The 13,689-nt window shown below is 38.7% G+C and overlaps 1 protein-coding gene across 1 annotated transcript in view; it reads left to right on the top strand.

Moving 5' to 3' along the window:
* Positions 1-2,959: 2,959 nt before the first annotated feature.
* LOC116884936 (nucleolar protein 4-like) overlaps positions 2,960-13,689 on the top strand; it is a 126,276-nt gene continuing 115,546 nt past the window's right edge. The window contains exons 1-2 of the mRNA XM_032886148.1: positions 2,960-3,116; positions 5,280-5,563. Coding sequence (XP_032742039.1) covers positions 2,960-3,116; positions 5,280-5,563 — 441 coding nt within the window. The remainder of the gene's footprint in view (positions 3,117-5,279; positions 5,564-13,689) is intronic.

Genomic DNA, 13,689 nt, shown 5'->3' on the forward strand with positions numbered 1-13,689 from the left:
ATTTAATTAATTAGTTAATTAATTACTTTGAATCAAGGTTTCATTTGACACCAAGTTTCAAACCCATTATCGTCCTGCCTTAGCATGTCAGATGCTGGGGCTCTAACATTTCAAACTATTTTATTAGATTATTTTCCTGTCTTGGGAAACCAGACCTCAGGAGTAGGGATTTAAATTCTTGTTTATGATGGGAGAGCAACCTGTTTGCTGCTCTCAAGCATTGAGCTCTGGAGTGGAGGGAAATCTGGTCCCACCCTGTATGTGCATGTCTTTAAATTTTGCCAGAGACACTGAGCTTACAGAAGACGTCAACAGATTTAAAGGACACGGTTAACCTGAACTCACTTTGTAGATAGACTTTGAAAGAACTTTGAAACTTCCTTTTTCTTCTGTGTGTAAGGTTCAAGATTATACACATTTATATGTTGATTCAATGTTTACCCAGAGTGAATAAATGTAACACATTTAGGGGTAAAAACTAACAAAAGAAATGGGTGTTTAGAGCTATAACATCTGACAGATTTTAGGATGAAGCTTCCAAGGATACTTCTTCAAAGTAACAATGCAGTTTTTCCAATTTGTTTTCTCAAAGCAGCTGGCCAAAGGGTATGATAAAGGTCTATGGAGAGTGACTAAAGTCAGATACTTAGGTGCTTAAGGACTGTACACACACACACACACACACACACACACACACACACACACACACACACACACACGCAAACGAGAGAGACCAAGAGAGAGGCTTATCCACACAATATACACACTCATAATCATACTCAAATACACACAGTAACACTTATACACCATAGACAGGGATAAAGTTTATTTAGGAGGCTTCATAGGGAGAAAGCTACCTGTTAAATTTGGTTGCCATTAAAATTACCTCCACTCAGAACAGTGATGAGATTTTTCCAAGTAGTCAGATTGCTCCTTGATCCTTACTAGCTGCTGGTTGGAATGGGGAGTAAAGAAGAAGAAGGAGATGAATAGCTTTCCCCTGGGTATTACTACCTCCTCTACAGGACCTAGGGCAGAGATAGCAGGGCTGAAAGTCTCCACAACACAAATTCCACTCCATCAACCTCATCTAAGGATAGGTTATATCTAACAATCTCTGCTCATCCATATCAGGGGATTCTACACTATTGTGTCACCACATTCCACACTCTCAGCCACTGCTAGGTATGCTGTAGTACCCAGATTGACTCCTTGAGAGAAGACCCATCAACCTGAAAGCAAGGACCTGAAGCCCCTCCCCTCAATACACACCACCAATAGAAAGAGTCTTCTCTCAGTGTAGCATCCTGTTTGCTACATACGAGCAGCCAAGGTTGATGGAGCCAACTGCACTGGGTAAGAAGGCACACGACCCCTTGAGAGCAGTGAATTGATGTGAGTTGGTTATGATAAACTGGAGAATATAAATTTGCTAATATGGTTGAATGAAGCCAAAGAATAAAAATTGTTAATTTATCCTCTAAGGTTTAATCAGTGCTCTACATTGATTGTTTAAATGGGAATACCTAAAATTTGTTTCAAATTTGATTCTTATAAAATTTTAGCGTGAGATGTTACTGTTAACCATTTAGATTACAAGGTATGTATACCGAATAAAAATAAATGTAATTTACTGACTTGTTCTATAAAACACATTGATTTACTTAGGAATCAAATATGTAAAGCTATTGAGTTTGGTTACCTTGGTAACATCTGGAGTGAACTACTTCATCTAAAAATATTTCTCACATTGCTTATATTTTACATGGAAATTATAATTAAATATTTGTAAAAGATTCCTCAAATGGTAATTTTCATCCAACCTAATATATACATAATTTTTCTGTACTACCTATACATCATGATTTCAGATGAAAGGAAAACATAGTAGGTTTAATTTTTAACTATAAAAGAAATTGCATTTGCTTTGTGCTAGCTATTGATCTTATTTAAAGTGTAACACAAATTTACGTTACTCTATATTAGTAAAGCTTTCTTACCAAAAACCAGAATACTTAATATATATTTAGGGAATACTAGTGAAGAAAAGTTGGATCATGTATCTGTGAGTGAAATTATTACATTGAAATATGCCCATTGTGTTCTTCAGACTCTCCTCAAATGGAACAACAAAAATAATCGACTGCATATTTGCATAAATGCTTCAATTAGAATAAAATCGCGTACATCTTTTTCCAGATTACTTTTATAGACCATTCCATTTAATTCTGTATTTAAAAATACTACGCGTTCATTGTTAAAAGGTTGCCTTTGTTTTCTGGAAGAAATGGCCGTAGACGTTACATTGTTAGGGAGCTGTCTCTTGAACACTCCTGTATACGTGTGCTCTGCACAGAAACTGCTTTTGATTGGAAACATAGTGTATACTGCAGTATCATCTGCCATTTGATCATGTTTTAACTTTTTCACAAATCTGCTTTAAATTATGACTTAAATTTTTTTTATTTAAATTCGTGCGATGTGTCTTTACTTCCCTTCCTCCTGGGATGCTGGTGCTCATCTGGACGCCTGGCTTTCCCATTTCTCCTCTCCACTCTTGTGTTCTTCCTCTCCCTGCCCATCCTTGCCCTCAGAGGCGGCAGTTTTGGTGGCTTCTGACTCTGCTAACTGATCCTCGTTAAACTTTCATTTTACCCCATTCGTTCTCCGGTACTCATAAAATCTGTGCAATGTCTTTCAGGGGGAATTTTAGAGTCTAGTGAGCTCCTTTATCTTAGCTACGATAGAAACGGGATGCCAAGTTTGAGGCAAGCCTGAGCTACGTGGAAAGATATCATCTCGTAAAGCTAAACAACTTAAGAAGATATTTTTCCTGTTACCTTTCAAAGCAGTCGTAAACTGTTCCTTTTTACTCCAGACGAGTGCCCTCCAACAGATACATCGCTTCCTGTTCTATCGTTCCCTTCCTTCTTTTCCCATTTTCTTTCTGATGCTCACCATGGTGTCTGTCCATTGCTTTGCTCGCGCTGATCGTCCTGCTGGGAAAAGTCCTAGCCTCTTCACTTGGCAGATGCTCCCTATCTTTAGGAGTTCAATCATGTCACCATACTACCAGAAGTCTGGCTTCTCGTCCTTGATAGCAACTGTATTTCTCTGTATTATGCTCACTTTTCTATCTCTAATTATACGTGAACTCAATCAAAGCAGAATGTTTATAGGCCAAGTGTGTGTGTGTGTGTGTGTGTGTGTGTGTGTGTGTGTGTGTGTGTGTGTGTGTGTTGGATTCAGGATAGGTCTAAAATGATCTGTAGGGTAAGTAAATAAGCAAATCATTTTAGAGTTTCAATGTGTATTACTATGAATGCAATAAACATCAACTATTCCATTACACCCCACAAAACAATGCATATTCTTATTATATCCAGAAGTGTGTAAAAATCACACTGCATTTTGTTTCTCTTACTCATTTGTATTCCTGTGGTTGCGATTTATTAATACTCTTAGAGAAGTGATTTTGCAGATCTATTCTCTATGAACCTTCATAGTCCATGATATTTTGACATAGGAATAATATAACATTTTTTTGTAAATTTTATCAATGTATCTCTCCTGTATACACTGAAACAAACTCCAGCCAGCCTTTCCTATTCAGTACTTAATGAGGTGCATTTCCCCAAATATTAAAATGGAATATGAGTAACTACTAAGTATATAATATATTAGATATATGTTATGTTCATCCTGGATATATATAATGTATTATAATATTTTAACTATTTCATTAATTAGCTCACTTTCCTATTTTTGTAAATCTTTGCCATTTCTGAATTTTTTTGTTATTCAGATCAACCCTGGTAGAATTATATTTTTAGCTTCACAGAACTATACACAAAGATTAAAAGATAAAATTGTCTACACCTAAAACTCCCTCACGTACAATGCTTGGGACAAAGATTATGAGTGGTTTTAATATACTTTACATAAATACTTAATACTCATCAAAGATGTGGCAATGTATCCACCTGGATAGGAGCTGCCATTTATGAATGAATTGCCCCAAGTCTGCATGTTCTTTTTATAAATTATTAATCATTCTATTCATTTGCATTTCAAATGCTATCCCCTTTCCCATTTACCCCTCCACAAACATCCATACTATCTCCCTCTTCCCCCTCCCCTTTGCCTCTATGAGGGTGCTCCTCCCCATATTCACCTACTCTTTTTTTTTAATTGGATATTTTTTATTTACATTTCTTATGTTATCTGCTTTCCCAGTTTCCTGTCCATAACCCCCTATCCCCTTCTCCTCCCCCTTTTTCTATGAGGGTGCTTCCCCACCTATTCACCCATTCCTTCCTGCCTCCCCACCCTGACGTTCCCCTATACTGGGAGTGTCCAGCTTTGGCAGGACCAAGGGCTTCTCCTCCCATTGGTGTCTGACAAAGCCATCCTCTGCTACATATGCAGCTGGAGCCATTGTTCTGTCTATGTGTAATCTTTGGGCCATTCACCCACTCTTGCTTCACTGCTCTAGCATCCCTGTCTGCTCTTGCATGAAGCCTCCACCAGACCAAGGGCTTCCCTTCCCTTTAATGTCAGATAAGGCCATCCTCTGCTACATATGTATCTGGAGCCAAGGCTCCCTCCGTATATGGTCTTTGGTTGGTGGTTTAGTCCCTGGGAGCTCTGGGGGTCCAGTTAGTTGATGTTGTTATTCTTCCTATGGGGTTGCAATCTCCTTCAGCGCCTTCAGTTCTTTCCCTAGGTCTTCCATTGGGGTCCTCATGCTCAGGTCCAACGGTTGGCTGAAAGTATCTGCATCTGTATTGGTCAGGTCTGGTAGAGCCTCTCAGGTTACTGCCATACCAGGCTCTTGTTGGTGTGGTGTGGGGGTTTAGTATCTGTAATAGATGTTTACCTGAGGTGTTCTCTGGATGGCTTTTCCTTTAGTCTCTGTTCCATTTTTGTGTCCTTGTATTTCCTTTGGACAGGAACATTTCTGAATATTCTTAATGGAGAAATCACATCAATTTGCGAAGCAATTGGTAATCAACTAATTCACTTCATTAGATTTGACTTTCCTTTCAGATCGCTGTTGATATAAACTTCTTTTCTTATTTGATATCACGTTTGTGCTTTAGTGTGCTTATTAGATTCAAAAATATCAATTGTTGCTTCAGAACAAGGTTACCCCTTAGTTAAATTACATATAGGACTAAAATTAGAGGCACATTGCTACATTTCTTTCAGAACTTAGTCGACACTAGTTGTAGATGATCTGACATATTACTTAAATTATCAATCTTTCTTCCTAACAGATGACTCTGCTGCAGAGAGCTCTAATGGCAATGAGACTCTGGGGCACAGTTCAGTTGCTTCCGGGGGAGCACATGGCAGGGAGCCTGGGGACTCCAGCAGTGATGGCAAAACGGGGCTGGAGCAGGAAGAGCAGCCACTGAACCTGAGTGACAGTCCCCGCTCTGCACAGCTGACTTCGGAATACAGGGTAGAGGACCAAGGCAGTAATGGGAAAAACAAGTATAAGAATCTTCTAATCTCCGACCTCAAGATGGAACGAGAGGGGAGAGAAAATGGAAGCAAGGTAAGGTTCCACTCCGTCGCCAAGTGGGTCAGTGGGTCATAAAGGTCAAGTTGGTCACAGACATACATTACTAATAAACTTATAATCATGCATTATGTATGTTCACAAAATGTTATGTCAGGGGTAATAGAGCCAAGTGAAATATGTCTCAGAGCTGTGGGTATTATCTGATACAGAGAATCGTTTGATTTAATGCATTTCATTTCTATAATCTACTTACGGATCAGCTCCCTGGGAATTTCCCAAGTGCAAATGTGAAAGGTTTGGTTTCAGTTCACAATTTTGAACAATAAAAGGATCACTCCCTCCTTTCCCTAGATTGAATAGGCGACAGGCCAGAGAAGTTTCAATTAAATTCTCCCGTTTGCTTTAGAGACCTAATTGGCTTTAGGGAGGCCAGAGAACCGCGAAGTGCCCAAGTTAGAATTTGTAGATCAAATATACGCAGGGAATAGTGAGCTGTCAGTGTACAAGAAGGAATTCGTAAATTAAGTATGTGCAGAAAGGCATAATGGAGGAGCAGTAACCTATTGCAGATATATTACCTATACTGAATAAATTAAACTAAACTCTAACCTCTCCATGCTCAGTTGTTTTACTTAAAAACTTTAATATTAATTTTTTAGCATTTTAAAAGTATTTGCTGTGCTTATTTAAAAGACTCATTTTATTCTACTGATGATAGTGAGCTTGTGAGCCTCTTAGCCAAGCTCATCGAATTGTGCCGCTGAGGTCTATCCAGCTGATATGAGAGGATGTCAGAAACGGTATTTTTGAGGGTACCGCACTTGGACAGAGCGGAGAATATTATGTCATTCTTCATTTTGATGTCATTGATTCATCCATATCTTTAACATCTTGTTATGGACCTAGCTTTTGACACCGTATTCTGTAAGCAAAGTGTCTCAGCCTAAATTAATGTCTTAATTTGCAAAGGCCCCCTGTTTCTGAAATTGACTGTTTAAATCTCCTCCTTGCCCGAGGGTTTGCTGTTTATCCTCTTTTAGGCAAGTCACTTGATACCACAGGACACTTAAGCTCATTGCCTGAGAGACGAAGCTACCATGTTTGCTCTGGTAAATGCACAAATACATTTTTCGTTGGTTCAAAGTTAGATCACATCACATAAGTGACATGATTTGAAGCATTGCATACAATTTATAGAATAGAACAACACTTTTTTTCTTCATTCTACAATATCTTGCCTTCATAAAGCCTGGAAAATCACACAGCATATGAGTACAAATAGGGCAGCTTATGTGATCCTACATTGGAATTTTGGGGTTCTAGGCATCCATAAGCTTTAGGGATCTGTATCTCAGTTTTAGAACTATAACATCTTCATGGAGTTAAAGGTTTTCTAATTCAACATTAAGCATTTAAAAAGCATCTTTATCCCTCTAATACAGATATCACAAAGGGGATGACCAGTGGCAGAGCTTTCTCTGCCTGTTCCAAAACTGTCTGAAATTAATTGTTAAATGCTATTTTCATGTCAGTTATTTGCAGCTCTTGGGGAATGGTTTTGATCTTCTTTGGAATTGTGGGACCTTCATATTCTAAACCTAACAGGACACCCATACCTGATTCTTTAAGGATCAAAGCACCATTGGTAATCTTGACACCATGACTCTGGGCTGTCATTTTTTGTTTAGAGAATGCCTTTTGTCATGGGTAAGATCCATGCCATAGCTGGTTTTGATAATGAACTATTTTTATTAGATATCATGTTTGTGCTTTAGTTTTTTGCTAGATTAAAAATAACAATTGTTGCTTCAAAACAAGGTTTTTAGCTTGAATTTCTTGAATGCAATATATTTTATTAGGTGGGCAAAGTTCAGTCCAAAGCAGAACCTGTGAGGGTATTGTGTCCAGTACTGGCTCTTTGACTCCCTGTGAATTCTGTTTCTCTGCTATTTCTTTCATTGACCATAGCTGGTACAGTCACATTTTACCGACATTTTTTTGGAAACAACCTTCTTCTTGGCTCCTCTTTTGGTTTCTGATTTAGGTACTTATTCGTGCCAACTTTCTTCATGCTATTTAGAGATCCAAAAAGCAAACTGTTTTTATGTGATCCATGTTTATTGAATGTTATATCTGGAATTAATCTTTGGTTCAGTCTTTTCTTATTTCTCCTTCTTAGTCATTGTTACATGAGAAATTATGTTAATGAAAACATTTGTAATATGAGGCATTTGATTCTTTTTTCTTTTTGGAAAGTAGCAAATATTACTTTATTTTACTTACTTACTCCCCCCCTCCCTTCAATTTACTACAGTCTGTATGTGGGAATACAAAATGGAGACATATATCTGAAATCTTTCTGGAGAGTGAGGCAGGAGCATCACGAGGTTCAGGTTAGTTTGTGCTATATAGTAAGACCCAGTCTTGAAAGGATAGAGACTAGATAAATCAATAAGAACAAAAACTAGCATATTAGACATCTCAAATTTAAACAATTGGTCCATGTTCATTCAGAAGCAGATAAGAAAGCAAATTCAACTGGCAACAGTTCCAGACTTCCTTGTAAGATGATAGAGTATGAATGATTCTTTTCGTTGAATTATTTTTACATGTATGTGTGAATGCCAGCATGTATATACATGTACTACCTGCATGCAGTGCCCATGTAAGTGAGAAGAGTGTGTTGAATCTCATGGAGCTAGAAACACCAATCCTTCAAAGTTGCTATGTGGGTGCTTGGAGCCTGACTCTCTTTCCTTTGCAAAGTCAGCAAGGGCTCCTCTCTGCTGAGCCATAGCTCAAGACCCTGAAAGTCTTCCTATTACAAATACAGACATTTACATGTTCCTATGCTAAAACAGTAAGAGTTCAAATTAGAAAAAGTTACCGATATTAGAGTAATCTCAGGACTTAGAGGAAGGAGGGAATTGTAGGATTGTCAGTTTTTTTCGGGAATCTCTTGCTAGGCACTGTGAATGGCCTTTACCTCAGACAGAGGAAGACATCAGTCTCAGGAGCACTGACCGTTGTAAAGTGGGAGCGACTTCAGAACATTTGAAAAATACCTTGTTGTTCCTGTGTGCATAGGAATTATTTCCCAAATACTTGTTGAAGATTCTGTCTCTGGATTATTATTGTAGAACAAATGAGTGCCTTCAGCCCAGTCCAGCAGAACAGGAAACTTGTCTGATCCTGTAAGTGATACATGGGGAAGTAAGCTGGATGGAAAGAGATAATGGCCAAGGGACAGAGGGGCTTCTTTAAGAACATTCTACAGAGAAGTTGGTTCCAGAGATGAGTATAGAAGGGAAACAAAGACTTCCAATGAGGAAGAGGAGAATGAATAAACCAGAGGATTCAGTCTACTTTGCACATATATCCAAGAGCGTACATGCCCAGGTTGGAGATTTTCAGGGAAAGCTTTAGGGCATTTTAAGACTTTGAGTAATGCTCACTACAGTTAGGTATGATAAAGCTGCCACTAACTTGGTGGTTTATGGAGATTATTCTGGCAACATTGTACTGGATGAGTACAATGAGAACTAAGTACAAGGAGGGATGGAAAGAAGCCTATTTCCAGAGCTATTATAGCAAGTTACAAGAAAACTAATGGGGATCAGAACCAAGTAGACAGAGATGGGAATGTCAAGCCTAGTAAAAGAGATGAGCTTTTTCTTTCTCTGTCTGTAGTGTGGGCTGCGTGTATATGTGTGTTGTAATATATGTACATGTGTTGTAAGTATGTGTGCATGTGTGCAGTGTGTATCTGTTGTGAGTATATGTGCATGTGTTGTAAGCGTGTGTGCAAGTGTGCAGTATGTGTGTGCATGTGTACAGTGTGTGTGTTTGTGTGGGTGTATGTATGTGTGTTGTGAGTTTATGTGCATGTGTTGTAAGTGTGTGTGCATGTGTGCAGTATGTGTGCATGTGTGTGTGTGAGTGTTTGTGTGTGTATGTATGTGTGTATGTGTGTGTGTGTTGTGTGTGTCTAAGGTAAATGAACTTAAGTACCCATCAGCATGTGCTAGACTTTGTAAATATTTTTCTGCATTCAGAATCCATACATGGAATATTCTAGGGTTTCTGAGTTTGGATCAGCATACCCTAACACTATCAAGAGAATTTTGTTCTAAACTTTGGTCCCTCAGCATTACCTTACAGATTCTTGTGGAACTATCTGCCACTTCTATAAGGCCTTCAGTTAATTACTCTATCCCCAATTTCTGTTTTGTTGAAGAGACCCAAAACCTTAATAATGTAGAATCATTGACAAGCTCAGATTTATGAGTTTAACACTGACCTATTTCAGAGTTTTATTGAGAATAATATCCAACAAAAATGATTTTAAAGCATTTAAAGGCTTGGATAGTGGATAGGCTGCTGGGCAAGCAGAGCTGAATTGGAGGCTTTAACACTGATTGCTGATTACTATGCAAATCTCCTCAGTAGACCAGAAAGAAATCACATCAGTCAATCTAAGGACAAGACATATTGTGCTGAAAGAATTTAGGAGGTATTTGTTTTCTTTGCTCATGGCCACAGTTTAAGGGGCAAGTTAATAACATTAAAATTCATATCTGAGAAGAAATGACAATGATCTTAGGAAACGAGACCCACAAGGAAATGTAGGGGAACCAGCTCTGCAGAGAAAGAAAGGGCAATAAATCACAAACACAGTGTCTGGGCCCGTCTACACATTATTAATTGTTGCACCCGAGAGCAAATCCAGACTTCTAATGGACAGAAATCTAAAACTCTAGAAATGCCGACGGGCTGGGATTTAATTGTTATTTGTCTAATTTTGTGCATTGATAACCTAGTCAGATTTTACAGAAAATGGTAAAATATTGTAAAGCAATCTCTTAAGAATAATGTTTCAGTAATAACTGCCATTATATGTAATAGCATATTTATACTATACTCATATCAAGCAGAGATTATGATTATTGTTTCATGCCTAATATGCAATCTTGGTTATAATGCTCAGGCTCAGGTCCCAGGATGCTTCTATTTTTACTTTATTTCATGATATATTCCCCCACATGCTCCTTGTCATATTTTTTCAATTAATTTTTCATTTACTTTTCACTAAAATGAATGTTGCCATTCAAATTAAAGACTGTAAAACATTAATTTTTATTACCATGAAAATCAGTATAATATGTCTTTCAACTACAAATAGAAGGGGAAGACTTCAAGGAATGACCTCTCTTACGATGCAGATGCGTGAGATTGTCTTTGACGTGCTAAGTGCAATGGATTGATGATGTTAGTAATCAAATTGATGTTGTTTGTGGGTGTTCTAATTTATTATTGTTTAAAATTGATGATTTTCCAATAGCAGATGATTTTGGCCTTATGGAGCAATGTAGGTCCAGATAATTAATTGAATAGGATAGAAATAAGAGTGGGAATTCATTTTCATGTTTTCAACAGCTGTAGCGAATGTGCCTGGTACTATCTTCACTGCTAGAAAGACCAATTTAGGAATTTGCATTTCTTTTTTTTTTTTTTTTTTTTATTAACTTGAATTTCTTATATTTTCATGTTGTTTCAACAGCTATGGTGTTCCTCCCCACCCTCCCCCATTACCGCCCTCCCCCAACAATGTTCCTGGGGGTTCAGTCTTATCTTCCACTGGTGCTCTTACTAGGATAAGACCTATGAGGTCAAGTTTCCATGGAGTCTTTTGCATTTCTCTGGTTACTTGGATTGTACATAAGCCCCTTCAAGCTCTTCATTTTTTAATTTGGAAAAGGATAAGTAATAATTTTTAATGTGGAAAAGGATGTACAGGAGAGAACATCATCTGGACCTACTAGTCATGTCTTGAATGAATTCTATGTTTTTTATTTTATTGCGTTTGTGTGTAGTGTAAGGGTATGCTAGGACTAGTGTATATGGGACCCAGAGATGGAACTCAGGTAGCCAGGCATTGCATACAGATATTCCTTTGGCCACTTAGTCTTCTTGCCAGCCCTTATCATTCTTGATAATTTAATAGGAGGTAGATTTTTGGCAACAGAGAGGTAATTGCAACGAAAAAGCGCGAGATGAGAAAAGGACTGGGGACGAACAATGGTGAGCATGAGCAGTGAATCCCAGAGAGATACATCAACAGAGAATAGCATGGTGGGGAAAAAATCTTCCAGATCCTTTGGGAGCCTCTAGGGAGTGCACAGCTCAGGAGGCAGGGGGCGTTGCTTGATAGGAAGAGAGCCTGGGCACCCTGGGTTTTGATACAGATTGTTCTGGCATCTCAGACACAAGGTGTCTTTGAGTGACATAAAAATAACGATACTGCTAATAGGATGTGGGATATGAGGAAAAGAGATCCAAGCAAGATTTAGAAAAGTGAATTATAGGGCTTAAGTAGACTGAGAGCCAAGGAGTAAAGGGAATATTGGGGCTGCCTCTGCTGCGCTATGTCGGCTGGAAAAAGCATGAGCTCTTGGACAAGGCTTCACAGTCAAATCTCTGAGCATTGTCACAGGTAAGAAGAAATGGTAGACATTACCGGCTGTGTTTACAGGAAGGGAAACTAAATCCAGATCGTAACTAATTTAACTTAATTGTTGCTTACCCAATTAAGTGATGAAGCCCAGTGTGGATGCCAGGTTTTCTGTTTCCGCAAGCGCTGTGTGGGTGACTAGGCAGTGAACCTGATTTTTATCCAAGAATAGCCAGTGTTCTTAACCACTGATCTATCTCTACAGCACCCAATCCCTTTAAAATGCCCTTATGGAGTTAGCAAGATGGCTCAGTAGGAAAGGCATGTGCTGCCAAGCTTGTGACTCTGTGAAAGAAGAGAACTGACTCAAGCGTCTGACTTCCACATTAGCTATGCCATGTGCCCCCCACCCCCACCCCCACACACTCACCACATATTGAGGTTTGCCTTTTGTTCATTATTTTTAGGCTGTGAGCCCCCAAGACCTGGAATTTGCATCTAGTCCCCGTGACACCGCATCTGTGTTATTTCTGATTGGTTCATAAAGATGTTAACAGCCAATAGCTGGGCAGAAGAAACATAGGTGGGGCTTATATTTTGCTGGTATGAGAGTTGGAGAGAACCATGAGTAGAAGAGGGTGCAGGAGAGGAAAAAGGAGAAGCTGTTAGAGGTTAGGTGAGTCATAAAACCATGGCCCTGGGGGCTGTCCAATTGGAGTTAAGAGCAGCCCAGATGAAACACAGCAAGCACTAAGTAATATCTTGGGGTTATCAATAGCAAAGTAGACTCTAACAGCATGGAGGGTAGGCAGCTCATAGCTCTTGTGCTGCTCAAGGCTTATTGTAACTATAAAGGTGGTGGGTGTGGCTTCCATCCAGGAACATAGATGGTCTAAGGCAGGGATTTTAAGATAATTACTACAACATACATGCACGCATGCATTCACGCATGCACACACGTGAACACAGACATGCACGCATGCTCATCATCACATGCTGATTTACCCAGTATTTTCATGTGATTTTAAGAAGAGGGACAGGAACAATGTCCATATCTAGCACACTTTATTATCTCAGGCTAACAAATAGAGTAGGTCATAATCTTCTATAATTTATGTCCTGAAAAGTGGGAGGTGAATGGATTTGTAAATCTGCCAGTGTAACAAACTATGCACTCTGCATTCCTTTCGAAACATGCAAGAGTTCAGTGGGGTCAATCAACCTCCCCCCAGTAGCCCTTAACCACCGCTGTCTTACATTTATAATTAATGTGGGTGAAGTTTAAAGGTTCATTTTTATTTCATCGTTCAAAACAAATAATCTTATTTTGAATGCTTTTGTGCTTAATGACGCTTAATATTTGTGTGGGATTTTTAATCACGGTTTCTGGTGTGCATCTGTATGTGTGTGTGCGTACATTTGAGTGTGTGTTTCTTTATGAATTGTACCCGTTCTTAGAAATAAGGTCAAATGGTTAAAAATATCCTTCCATTCTGTAGGTGTCTTGGCAACAGTGACAGAGTTTTGAGATAAAGCATAAAACATTCTAGCTTTAACAATCTGAAATGTTTGTACACTTTTTCATAAGAACTGGTGTGATTAGAACTCATTGGAACAATACTAGCCTAAATTTGAGAAAAGAACAAAAGGAAGAAAATTGAAAAATAGATTAATCAACCTATCCATTCCACCTGCCTCATTATAAGGG

Source organism: Rattus rattus, chromosome 15 (assembly GCF_011064425.1).
Source record: "Rattus rattus isolate New Zealand chromosome 15, Rrattus_CSIRO_v1, whole genome shotgun sequence".
NCBI lineage: Eukaryota > Metazoa > Chordata > Mammalia > Rodentia > Muridae > Rattus > Rattus rattus.